The sequence below is a fragment of the Brienomyrus brachyistius genome, chromosome 2 (genome assembly GCF_023856365.1).
Source record: "Brienomyrus brachyistius isolate T26 chromosome 2, BBRACH_0.4, whole genome shotgun sequence".
Taxonomy (NCBI): Eukaryota; Metazoa; Chordata; class Actinopteri; order Osteoglossiformes; family Mormyridae; genus Brienomyrus; species Brienomyrus brachyistius.
Window position 1 is genome coordinate 1415445 of NC_064534.1, and position 12946 is coordinate 1428390.

Below are 12946 nucleotides of genomic sequence, written 5' to 3' on the forward strand. Positions count from 1 at the left end.
GTTATGGATTAAGTGACTCTAATACACTTAAGGGTAGGTTTGCCATTTCTGGGCCCCCCTTAAAAAGGATACTTTGTAGTGACTATCTGTGGCCAGCAGGGGGCCCCCAAAAACTGTGGTTTGAGTGGTGTTAAATGCCACTGCTAAATACAATGGGACAGAGCTACAGGGCAAGGGTCAAGCCTCAGTGCTGTACCTTTAAACAAGTTACAGGGCATTATGAATGGATATGAAATATATTCAAAACCTGTAATTCGAGTCACTGTGTATACATTTCAATGTGATGGGAATTTTTTTTGTTTTCCCAGTTCCCAGTTTCCAGGTTACGATCCCCGGTCACACTGTATGGACACAGGGGCAGGATTTCACTGTGGCATACGTGTGCTGCTCATGTCTGCATGCACACACTCACTTAAAGGTTGGTCTCCTGTCCTCATTACCCTTAGCGTCAGGCCCCTAGCCGTAACATACAGTGTTATTACCTGCCCTTAGCGTCAGGCCCCTAGCCGTAACATACAGTGTTATTACCTGCCCTTAGCGTCAGGCCCCTAGCCGTAACATACAGTGTTATTACCTGCCCTTAGCGTCAGGCCCCTAGCTGTAACATACAGTGTCATTACCTGCCCTTAGCGTCAGGCCCCTAGCCGTAACATACAGTGTCATTACCTGCCCTTAGCGTCTGGCCCCTAGCCGTAACATACAGTGTCATTACCTGCCCTTAGCGTCTGCCCCCTAGCCGTAACATACAGTGTCATTACCTGCCCTTAGCGTCAGGCCCCTAGCTGTAACATACAGTGTTATTACCTGCCCTTAGCGTCAGGCCCCTAGCTGTAACATACAGTGTTATTACCTGCCTTTAGCGTCAGCCCCCTAGCCGTAATGTACAGTGTTATTACCTGCCCTTAGCATCAGGCCCCTAGCCATAATGTACAGTGTTATTACCTGCCTTTAGCGTCAGCCCCCTAGCCGTAACATACAGTGTTATTACCTGCCTTTAGCGTCAGCCCCCTAGCCGTAACATACAGTGTTATTACCTGCCTTTAGCGTCAGCCCCCTAGCCGTAATGTACAGTGTTATTACCTGCCCTTAGCATCAGGCCCCTAGCCGTAATGTACAGTGTTATTACCTGCCTTTAGCGTCAGCCCCCTAGCCGTAATGTGCAGTGTTATTACCTGTCCTTAGCGTCAGGCCCCTAGCCGTAACATACAGTGTTATTACCTGCCTTTAGCGTCAGCCCCCTAGCCGTAATGTACAGTGTTATTACCTGCACTTAGCATCAGGCCCCTAGCCGTAATGTACAGTGTTATTACCTGCCTTTAGCGTCAGCCCCCTAGCCGTAATGTACAGTGTTATTACCTGCCTTTAGCGTCAGCCCCCTAGCCGTAATGTACAGTGTTATTACCTGCCCTTAGCATCAGGCCCCTAGCCGTAATGTACAGTGTTATTACCTGCCCTTAGCGTCAGCCCCCTAGCCGTAACATACAGTGTTATTACCTGCCCTTAGCGTCAGGCCCCTAGCCGTAACGTACAGTGTTATTACCTGCCCTTAGCGTCAGCCCCCTAGCCGTAACGTACAGTGTTATTACCTGCCCTTAGCGTCAGCCCCCTAGCCATAATGTATCCATTTAACATTTGATTATTTACTTAAACCATTATCAAGTAAGAACCAAGCTTATATTTAGGCTGGGAGGATGTCTCCTTAGGCCATGAGTTGTTATTTGCATATGTGTGGCTGAATTTCAAAAGAAACTTATTTACAAATAATCCTGAAGATCCACAAACAAATGGTGTAAGTGGGTGGATGGCTTACTTATTCGGCACGGCTGTTTTTGGTGCATCGCGTAGGGGTTGAGTCTGCATTTATATGGGCATATTCTTGTCACTGAGGCTGCCTAACGTGCCACAAATTGTCTGACAGGAAGCCGTGAGCTCAGGGAGGCACAGCGGATGAGGCACTGGTCTCTGCGGCTGAGCGGCAGAGTGGGCGGACGGGAGGGATCACAAGTAAGTCTGGATTAATCTAATTACGCTAATGTGAGGTCAGGAACTCACTGCCCGGAATAACCAGGCAGGCCTGAGCTCAGCCTGTCACTCCGCCCTGCTAATGGCACAGTGCCCCCTACAGACCAAACACCTACCAGCTAGGGTAACAAATAAAACATGGCATTACTCTAATCTACCCCCTTTGGCCAACCCAGCGATATCCCCTTGGTTAGCTTATTTTCTGCTGCTGTATTAAAGCAGGTTATGTTAGAGGGTGTTCAGTAATCCCATCTGAACTCATTAATCAGCAAGCAGCTTGCCAGGTAAAAAAAAAAGCCCAATATGTCAGATTCAGCTACATTAATTACTACTAACCAACCCTGTGACACATGTGTAGACGTCATCAACATCCACAGCTGCACAAGACAAATGGCATAATTTGATGTGTCACCATAAATATTCTGTGACCCTGACTACTCAGAGGAAAGCTACGGTCTCAGACATGTCCTTGGACCAGACCAGCGTTCATATTGGACCCGTGTATCTCTGGCTACTGTCTGAGAGCCAGATACTTCGTAAGCGTGGGCGGATCCTGTCACGGGAACACGGCAATGAGAGAGCATGATGTCACTTTCTGGGAGCTGGAAAGGCAGATTCTGCTTCCTCCATGCGGAGGGAAACGGGATTTTACTGCTCCCATTTCCCTGGGAGGATCCGTGTCGACCGCTCTGCAAAAAAGCCGCGCATTAAAATATCTGACTGAGGGACCGTTTATAATAAGTGCTAAATATATTCATAACACCTGCAGATATCACAGTCATTATTTTTTTCTTTGTGTTCAAAAGAATAGTAGCTTCATATGATGTAGGCCAGAAAACTTCAAAGAATCAGTTTGCAATGAGGTTCAGGGATCAGGCCGCTGACTCCTGAGACCAGCGAGCTCTGAGACCAGCGAGCTCTGAGACCAGCGAGCTCTGAGTCCAGCGAGCTCTGAGTCCAGCGAGCTCTGAGTCCAGCGAGCTCTGAGTCCAGCGAGCTCTGAGTCCAGCGAGCTCTGAGACCAGCGAGCTCTGAGACCAGCGAGCTCTGAGACCAGCGAGCTCTGAGACCAGCGAGCTCTGAGACCAGCGAGCTCTGAGACCAGCGCTGCCCTGAGTAGAAGACCCTACAGAACAAAAATAGAAGGAACAGGACAGACAGCAAGCAGCCCAGGGGAAGACCAGCAACAGCTTCTCAAGTGGCCAGTCTGTCTCAGTGATTCAAAGGAATGGTTCCCTCGGAATTCGGAAGCTGGGAATGATGTCACACACGAGTTAACCATGTTCCAGTACAGCAGGTTGAAAAGCCATTTAGCAATCTGTTTCAAAAAAGCAGGATTTCTTGCTTAGCCGGATAACCTGTTGGATTTAATGTACCCCAAGTTTAAATGGCCTTCATGTTTGTTCACTTACATTTAGTGCAGACTACCTTCAGTACAGACTAAAAAGAAGGTTCTGCAGCTACCTCCAAGGAACTACAATTGGGCCGAGTTCCTGCAGTGGGAATGTAACAGGTTCCTTGTTCCTGAAAAAAGTTTTGATTCCTGAAAAAAGTTCAGCGGTGGGAATGAGCCTTATGAAAGATGTTACATAAGAAACACTCTTGTATTGATAAGAGCCTTTTTGTTTTCAGTGGCATCAGATATGTGCGGCGCTGTTTTCCCGAGTTAGCAGCATCATCCTTTCACTTGTAAATGAGAAGCCACTCACTGGGCCATCTGGAGTATCTGTGTGACCAATAGCTGCACCAGGACGGAAGCTTGTGGTGAGCTTATTGCTTATGGGGCCCTTTCTGACTTTGCTTGTGTTTCCAGCAAGAATCCTCCTGCAGACGATGGTGGCACAGCCTGCCTGGCCATGTGCATTTGCCTGTAGTTCCGTGTGTGTAGACAGCCAGTACAGTGCCGTGCAGCAGGAGGATACGTTCCCATGGTTACTCATTTGGATTTATTCTCACAAGGGTTGTCATGGTAACTGGCGAGAATGGGGACCATGCTCCTGCAGGCTTTTTGCTGTCCTCCTCTCCCTGTTCAACCTCACGTCAGTCTGTGAACTACTGTCATCCTGAAATACGGCGAAATATGAGAAAACAAGAAGTGAAATAAGCAGCATAAAGAAGCAGAGAGTGCTGTGAAGCGGGCAGGCTGCCCCGGGGAGCTGAATCCAGCGGTTACGCCTTTCATTAGCTCACCGCCTTCCATCCCACTGCTCTGTGAGAAAGCTGCTGCAACTACAATCCCAGTCGGAGCTGCTTCAGTGACCCGGCCATAATGAGTGTGTTTTTGGTGGCGCCCAAACACCCCTGCTCTTTCACTCCTCCCCCTGCATTTCTTATGTTGCTCAAACGATGTTCCTGTTTCTCCCTCACTGACGGCCTGTGTGTGATCACCGGTTCAAATTCCAGGCTCAGCAGAGTGATTGCAGCTCAGGATGCTGTGCCTGTGGTCAGGAGGTCCCCAGTTCAAATTCCAGGCTCAGCAGAGTGATTGCAGCTCAGGATGCTGTGCTTGTGGTCAGGAGGTCCCCGGTTCAAATTCCAGGCTCAGCAGAGTGATTGCAGCTCAGGATGCTGTGCCTGTGGTCAGGAGGTCCCCGGTTCAAATTCCAGGCTCCGCAAAGTTATTGCGGCTCAGGATGCTGTGCCTGTGGTCAGGAGGTCCCCGGTTCAAATTCCAGGCTCAGCAGAATGATTGCAGCTCAGGATGCTGTGCCTGTGGTCAGGAGGTCCCCGGTTCAAATTCCAGGCTCAGCAGAGTGATTGCAGCTCAGGATGCTGTGCCTGTGGTCAGGAGGTCCCCGGTTCAAATTCCAGGCTCCGCAAAGTTATTGCGGCTCAGGATGCTGTGCCTGTGGTCAGGAGGTCCCCGGTTCAAATTCCAGGCTCAGCAGAGTGATTGCAGCTCAGGATGCTGTGCCTGTGGTCAGGAGGTCCCCGGTTCAAATTCCAGGCTCCGCAAAGTTATTGCGGCTCAGGATGCTGTGCATGTGATTGGATCCCATGCCCCCCCAAGCTCCTCTGCACATCACCTTAATCCAGCATTACAGGCTCCAGTCCGGCACAGACATGGCCGTCCATCTGCGGGGGCCCCCAAAGACGACCCCATGCCCCCCCAGCGTACAGTCGCTTGCCTCTGAACTGCATTGTCACCGTTACTTTAATCTTCAAAGCGTCAACACAGCAGTTTTGGAAAACAGGGTTTTACTTTGAAGAGAGAGACGATGGCTGGAATGACTGTGACTTGTCACTGTGTGGATCAAAGCCACTGCTGTGTCACGCTTCCGGGCCTCGTTTGCTCCTCAGCTCTCCTTGCCGTGCATGTGCCCACAGCATGGGCGTGTTTGGCTGTTTGGGGCGGGGGAGCAGTGGTTACATAAACCGTACATGACTGGAGGGAGGCTGTACTAGCAGTCTCCTGGGGAGGATGGGGTGTGTACGGCAGGCCGTGTGTTTTGTGCTGCCCTTTCAAGTGTAAACAATTTTGTAAATCACAATATGAGTTGTCCTAGTCCTTCATTTTGGATGTATTTAATTCTCTCTCATTCTGCAGCACGATGGACTCATTCTGCTCTCTCAGAGCTGGATGTGCCCCTTCCTCTTTCAGAAACAGCAGTGCTTTGTTCATCCACAGTGGGAAACCGGGAAGCGTTTGCATACCAACTTCAAAACAGAGACATGCAGGGTTAGTCAGCAGCCAGAACAGGATTAAGGATGTTGCTCAAGGGCTCAACACAGATTTAATCACAGGATTTGATCCTATTACCTTCTGGACACGGACGCAGAGCCCTAACCTGCTGGGCTACACGCCACCCCTGTTGTTCCCATTGTCATAAGCAGCAGTCCCTCTGCATTGACCCGCCCCTCATACCACCACGTGGCCTAATCATATGGATTTGTGTTGTCCGGTTTATTCTGATTTGTTGAACTTCACTTGCCCACCAGCCTGAAAAGATACACACAAGCCTCAGGGCTCTGGGTCGGACATCTGACCCAACTTCGTCTGGGACACACTGGATTAAGCCCCTGATAACCTTCCACCAGAAAGGAGCAAAGGTGCACAAAGATTTATTTCTGGTTTCTATAAGGCCATATCTCCTGGGTAAACAGGAACAGGAGACTGGGAGCAGTGACGCTGACGGATAGCTCCCAGTTCGCCTTCTGGTAGCATTTACTGACTTGCATTTCTTGAGAAGAGGATACAGTTTGATGAGTGTCCAGCAGAGGCACCGCCCATCCATCTCAAAGTCTTTCTTGGCAAGGTTCTCCAGGTGGTTTATCAAATACTGCAGTGGTGCCCAGCGGGACCCTGGGCCAATGCCAGGCCACCAGAGATAAGCCCATCCCCAGCATGGAGGTCTTACTGCAGACACGCGTCCCCAAACGCCTTTTCCATACAATATATTCATCCATAACATGTCTGTTCTAAATCCGGAGCCTTGCCTCTTTCTAAATAACATACTGGTCATAAACACTCTCGAGTTTCACACCTCGATTTGGACTGAAGCTGAGCTAAGCAGCGAAACATCTCACAACATCTGCATGTGTGAAAGCTGCCTTCCCGCCAGACTCTGTCTTCACAGTTTCTGCCACAGATATGATTTAGTCTCGAGAATAGAAGCTGAGCAGGGATTGCAGCCATCAGCTTTGACCGAAGCGGAGCAGGACCTGGGCAGTGAGGCCAGCCTCAGCATCAGGGAAGCTCACGTCCGCTGATGTCTCTATGGAAGGATCCTCTCCTTCCCCTGAAGGCCTGAGCAGTTCTTGTATCATAGTATCTCCTGTTCTTTGGGTTTTTGCCGGGTTTACATTCAGTGAGCGGCAGCAGCAGCCAGCAGCCAGCACAGACCAAAGACCAGCAACAGCTCCATCCACGGCTGGGAGGACTTGCCCCCGCTTGGCTGTGGCACAGGGACAAAACTGAAGCCACTTTATATTATTCGTACTTAGGTCCAGATGAGTAAATCACCTGATTGTTCCCTGCCCCAGGACGTACATGTCAAGAAGCATTTCCTCATGGCCATGTTACTGCATCATCGGCCCTGGCTTCTGAGGCGGGGGGGGGAGGGGGGAGGGGTGTTGATAGTTAACTAGTTCTAAGGTCTTGTTAGTTTGGGATGTTCCTGTCAAGTTGCCAGACAAAGCAGCTCCACATCCATGCAGGATGTGCAGGCAGCCAGAGCTGCAACTCTGCTGCGCCCCCGCATCCACGCAGGACGTGCAGGCAGCCGGAGCTGCAGCTCTGCTGCGCCCCCGCATCCACGCAGGACGTGCAGGCAGCCGGAGTTGCAGCTCTGCTGCGCCCCCGCATCCACGCAGGACGTGCAGGCAGCCGGAGCTGCAGCTCTGCTGCGCCCCCGCATCCACGCAGGACGTGCATGCAGCCGGAGCTGCAGCTCTGAGGTGCCCCAGGGCTGCAGCATCCCTCGGCCACTAACTGATTCAGAGCTGGAGTTCTGCTGCTCCCAAAATGGGGAAATCACATAAAACTATCACACTGAAGCACCAATGCAAATCCAAGTGGCCCAATCACAGTTCTTGCGGTCTGCATCGCATTTCTGAGGAGGTGCTCGTCAGGCTACGACATAGACTGTGGCTACGGTATCGGTTCCACACGGAAGCATAAATCAGCCTGTAAGACTGTACCGCCGTCACCTGAACTGCAGAGGTACACTGTGATGCTCAGCTGCTGCCCATGGCTCTCAGTATAATGTCACCCAACAGGTATCTCTGTATCCAACAGGTGCCTGTGTATAACACCGTCGGTACCCCTCCTCATCGCCGTCCCCTTACCCCGCTGTCGTCGGTCCCTGCCCTGCTGTTATTGGTTCCCGCCCCTGTGCTGCCAATCCCCATCCCTGCTCCACTTTCTCACAGCAAACATCCACCATCATTATGCTGATGGAAACCTCCAGCAAGATCAACTGCTTCTCCAGGGTACCGCATCTGCCATCTTCAAATGCATTTATGTTCCATCCCTGGGTTTCACTCACTTATATGATTGCGTCCCACTTTCCCTTCTCCTTTCTCTTTTGACAGCATTTAAGCTCATCGGATCAATCTTTCTTTTTCTTCTTACAATATGACCTCTTTTATGAAACCACATCTGCATAAAGGAGCGGCTGTTCTGCTGAGGCTGCCCTGCTCCTGTTTCCCAGAGTGCTTTGCTCTGTGAGATCTTCCTCAGTCTCCTCTGTCCCGATTCTCCTCAACCTTAAACACGACTGACACTTCGCTTTCTATTACGAAAGCAGAGGACCTGGAGGAGATGAGAGACCTTGGCCAGGCAGCCCCACTCTTACTTATCCCTCAGGCTCATTTACAGTCCACACTTTCACACTACTACCCAGAGTGCATCTCACCCCAGGTGGCAGAGAGCTTCCATGTCTCTGCCAGACCTCTGTGCTGACCTTTAACCCCGAATATGCCAGCATTTAGCCCGCCTTTTCCAGGACACAGTGTACCCAGCTTCTGCAGTGTGCCAAGCTCTGCAATCTACCCATCACCCTGGACACAGCCAGGGGATATCAGCCGAGTGACGACTCCCCAGAGCCCTGCTGCAGACCAGCGTTCGTGTGCTACGGGTGGGCTTGTTTGTTTCTTTGCTGTTTCTTTCCATGACAAGCTGAGTGGACGAGAATATCTGCTACATAAATTAGATGCAAAATTATTGGAAAATTACGGCACTCAGGGTGTTCACAGTCCAATCAAACAAATGACTCAAACAGTCAGAACCTTATTGCTCCAATTTAACTGCAATTATACAGCAGATTGATGCATTTGATTGTTAGAATATTTGTGTTTATATATGACTGAGTAATCCAATTATAATTGTGTGTGTCTGAACGTTACACGTGTGTGTCTGTATGTTACACGTGTGTGTCTGTATGTATACATGTGTGTCTATGTATACACGTGTGTCTGTATGTATACACATGTGTGTCTGTATGTGTACACGTGTGCATGTGATCCCACACATCAGGCACCCATGCCTCTAGCATGGATGACTCAGCCCTTTTATGTGACGCTCTGTAGCGACCACCCTGCCTCTATCGCTATGGGTTGCCACACACACACACTCACACTCGCAAACCTCTTCCTGGTTCCTAAGCCCCCTCCCCCACCACTGCCTCCATCCTATCAGCACAGCACAGCTCGGCTCATCCTCCCCGGCATCAGCCAATGGGGAGCCAGCACATCCCCCCTCCAGCCATACTGATGGAGATGCTTGGGTCTCCCTCTCTCTCTGTAACCTCATCAGGAAGAGAGGATATTATAGCCAGCAGGCAGCAGACAGGCACGCACTTCCAGACCAGAAGAGGAGGCTCTGAGCTCTGCGGTAACGGCGACCGCACACCGCCGCACACGACTTCACACACCCCCATACCGCAGCCCGCTGCTCCAGCGTGACTCCCTCCCGCCGCAGGGTGCTGTGGCGCTTAGAGGTGGGATCCACGTGACACAGTGATTCAGCCCCTCAGCCTGGCTGAAGAGTCGTTATTGCATGTCTGCTGTCTGACTTGCCCAAGGGTCACAGAAATGTCCACATGTGAGCTTATTAGCTAAACAAACTAGCACAGAAGCCATTCAGCTCGCGCATTTTCTCAGTCCATGCACTACAACTGGCAGCGTCTCTGTGCACCGAATAATCCAGATGTAATGACCTAACCAGCAGCTGCAGACACAGGCCACCCCCTGGTACTGACCCGGCTGAGCTGCTCCAGTAGTCGGTGGTTCTGTTCGGACAGCTCGGACACGGCGCGGGTCTTCTCCCGGTCGGCCTCCCGCAGCTGGACTTGCTGCCTCTCCAGCGCCCCCTGCAGCAGCCGCACATCCGCCTCCAGTTCGGCCACGCGGCCCTCCCACTCGCCCTCACGGCTCTGCAGCCGACGCCGCAGCTCGTGCTTTTCCTGCTCCAGGTGCTGTGGGGTAGCATCAGGAGGAGGGGGTTAGACCTCAGGACGCGAGGGTGTGGGCATCACGTCATGGGGGTGGGGAAGGTTACACGTCAGGATGTGAGGAGGGTCACTGAAGGACACAGAGACACGGTGGCACCTGCATCATGGTGTGAAATAAGCAGTAAATATGCCTTAAACAGTACAACAGGGGTATAAGCAAAGCGTACGTGCCAAGATAGAGAGAAATGCGATTAGACAAGGGAATCCTAATATTTTTCATCAGATTTTATCAAGATTGCCCAACCATTACAGCCAGACAAAAGAGTCAATCTGTTCAGTGTCAACATGAATTAATCATACAGACTGTTTCTAAGTGTGTGCAGAGCAGGACATTGCGATCCGTGCAGAGCCGAAGACGCTCCCAGAGGAGTCTGATGGGGCCTCCATTGAGATGTCAAGCCTGAACCACATGAGGATGGAGATGGAGAGACAGGGAGAGACAAGGAAGAGGCAGGAAGAGGCAAGGAGAGATGGAGAGATAAGAGGAGGCTGGCAGGAGCAAGGAGTGATGGGGAGAGGCAGGGGCAGGAAAGGAGAGACAGAGAGGTGGGGAGAGACCGGGAGAGATGGAGAGACAGGGAGAGACCAGGAAGAGGCAGGAAGGGGTAAGGAGAGACACGGAGAAGGAAGGAGAGACAGGTAGAGATGAGGAGAAGGAAGGAGAGACAGGTAGAGATGAGGAGAAGGAAGGAGAGACAGGTAGAGATGAGGAGAAGAAAGGAGAGACAGGTAGAGACAAGGAGAAGGAAGGAGAGACAGGTAGAGACAAGGAGAAGGAAGGAGAGACAGGTAGAGACAAGGAGAAGGAAGGAGAGACAGGTAGAGATGAGGAGAAGGAAGGAGAGACAGGTAGAGACAAGGAGAAGGAAGGAGAGACGGAGAAACTGGGAGACATAGGGAGAGGCAGAGAGAGGCGAGAGACAGTAAAAGACAAGAAAAAGCATGTAGACATAGAGAAAGACAGGGAGCAATGAAGGCCACTACCTGTGAGAGCTCTGGGAAGGAGTAGGTTTTATACATGGAGTGAAGGGACAGCTATACAACGCAGAGCGGAGACCTCCACCGTCAGCGTCATTGAGGAGCTTACTGATTATGCCATGAGTCACCACAGCTGTGTGCGTCTGTGTCTGTGTGTCTGTGGGCGGCTAAGGGGGAGACAGGGGCAATCAGAATATATAAAAGGTAGAGGATTTATTTTCAAACTATAACTGCGACTTTAAAGCAGTTTTAAACTTAATTTCTGCATATAATCAAAGCAGTGAGCAGAGCAAGGAAGCAGACAGGACTGGCACCCTAATGTGGTCAAATAGTGATAATTACTTCTCAAGCCATTTGATTGACAGCTTTTTCTGGTACTTTCTTGCATCAGTTTTCAGCAAGTGTGTGTTTGGGTGCAAGAAATATATCACCTGTTATCTTACTGGTAGACTGTATTGTTTGACTTAATATCTCATATCTATAGATTTGCTTTTTTGAAAAACATACAATATTTAACTTAGATGCCACTTATTACTTTAACAGAATTATTATTATTGTCATTATTATTCTTCTTATTATTATTGTGCCTTTTTCATCGTGAAGTCTCAAAAAACAATAACTATTTTCGTCTGGTCCAGTGTAACAAGTAGGTTATCACAGAGTGGAAGCGAACTTATCTTTTTGGGAAGCGCTCCTCAGACAGGAAGCTGGGCAAATTCAAACAGGTATTCGGGCAATACGAGCGGCCTCATTAACAGGGAGCCTTTCGGACTGTTTTACAGTCAGATCAGTCACATTGCACGTCACGCATGGGCGAGATGAGCCGATGGTCTGCAGATGATCCGCTTACCTCCAGCTTCTCATTGAGCTCTTTGTTCATTTTCTCATATTGCTTCCTCAGCTCCTGGTTGCGCTCCAACAGCGCTTTCCCCAGCTTCGCGGCCAGCACCAGATCCTTCTCCTTTTGCCGAAAGAGCGACAGTAAGTCGGGATCCTGCCCGTTAGCGGGCTCGGCGGCGTCCTCCAGGCTCTCCCCGGCCAGCGCGGCCAGCTCCTCCTCCAGCGCCATTCCCAGGCCGCCGGGCTCCAGCTCTGGGGGGTACTGCTCCATACAGTCGCTGTCCAGCTCCGGCGGTGCTGAAATCGCGGCCGGGGGGGAGTGCAAGTCGAGGCGGAAAGCTGACATGGCCGGCCGGCGGACGGGATGCGGGTTCCCGGTTCGCTGTGTCACAGGTTCCCGGCGACCCGCTGATTCCTGCGCCAGCGGTATTTCCATATAGAGTTCCCCATAATAATGAAATACTCAGTGCTTTTCTGGTCGCTGCCTCCCTGAGCCCCGCCTCACCCTCCCGAAGCCCCGATTTCTCAGCCCAAACCCGGGCAGAATAACGATAGATCCGCCAGAGGATCTCCGGGGGCTGCTTCCCTTTAAATACGGCCGAGCTGAAGGCGTCGAACCCGCGCCTGAACCGCCTTGATGGACGCACTCGGTGTGTCCTTGCACATACGCCGGGGACCCGCTTTCCCCATTATGGTCGCGTCTTACAAGAGCGGCATCCTGCGTGGCCTGAAAATGATTTTCAGAAATAGCTCGCCGCCAGCGCGCGCTCCCGACTTCGGCGCCTCCTCTGCTTCCCTATGCGCGCTCCCGTGCGTGTGACGTGGCTAAAAAAATCCCGCACTAACGGATCCTTATTGGCTGGCCGCGGTAACGCCATTCACCAGAGCAGCGCCTGTGATGTGGCCTTGCAATATTATTAACCCATGTATCAAATCATTGTGTTACATCAGGTCAGATCTGCTTTGGTCTGTTTTTGGTCTTCTGAACATGATAATTTTACAAACTTAAAGACCAATGAAAAATAGTAGCTGATAAGTGTATTTTTATGGGCGAAAGCTCTCAACCTTATTGAAAGAAGTTATATATTATATTAACTTATTGTTGTTGCGCATCTGGCACAGTGTGTGTGTGAGTTTGCATAGATCACATCTGG

At 50.9% G+C, this 12946-nt stretch overlaps 1 protein-coding gene across 3 annotated transcripts in view; it reads right to left on the reverse strand.

The window, feature by feature from the left end:
- The window catches only part of bicdl1 (BICD family like cargo adaptor 1), a 34653-nt gene extending 21824 nt beyond the window's left edge, over positions 1 to 12829 (reverse strand). For 2 of the 3 annotated variants that reach the window (XM_049005430.1, XM_049005426.1), the window contains exons 1-2: positions 11803 to 12829; positions 9723 to 9938 (exon numbers count right to left, since the gene is read on the reverse strand). In XM_049005430.1, the coding sequence (XP_048861387.1) occupies positions 9723 to 9938; positions 11803 to 12228 (642 nt within the window). In that variant the 5' untranslated portion in view covers positions 12229 to 12829. The remainder of the gene's footprint in view (positions 1 to 9722; positions 9939 to 11802) is intronic. The other variant, XR_007389126.1, reaches the window with a different exon arrangement.
- Between the last annotated feature and the right edge of the window lie 117 nt (positions 12830 to 12946).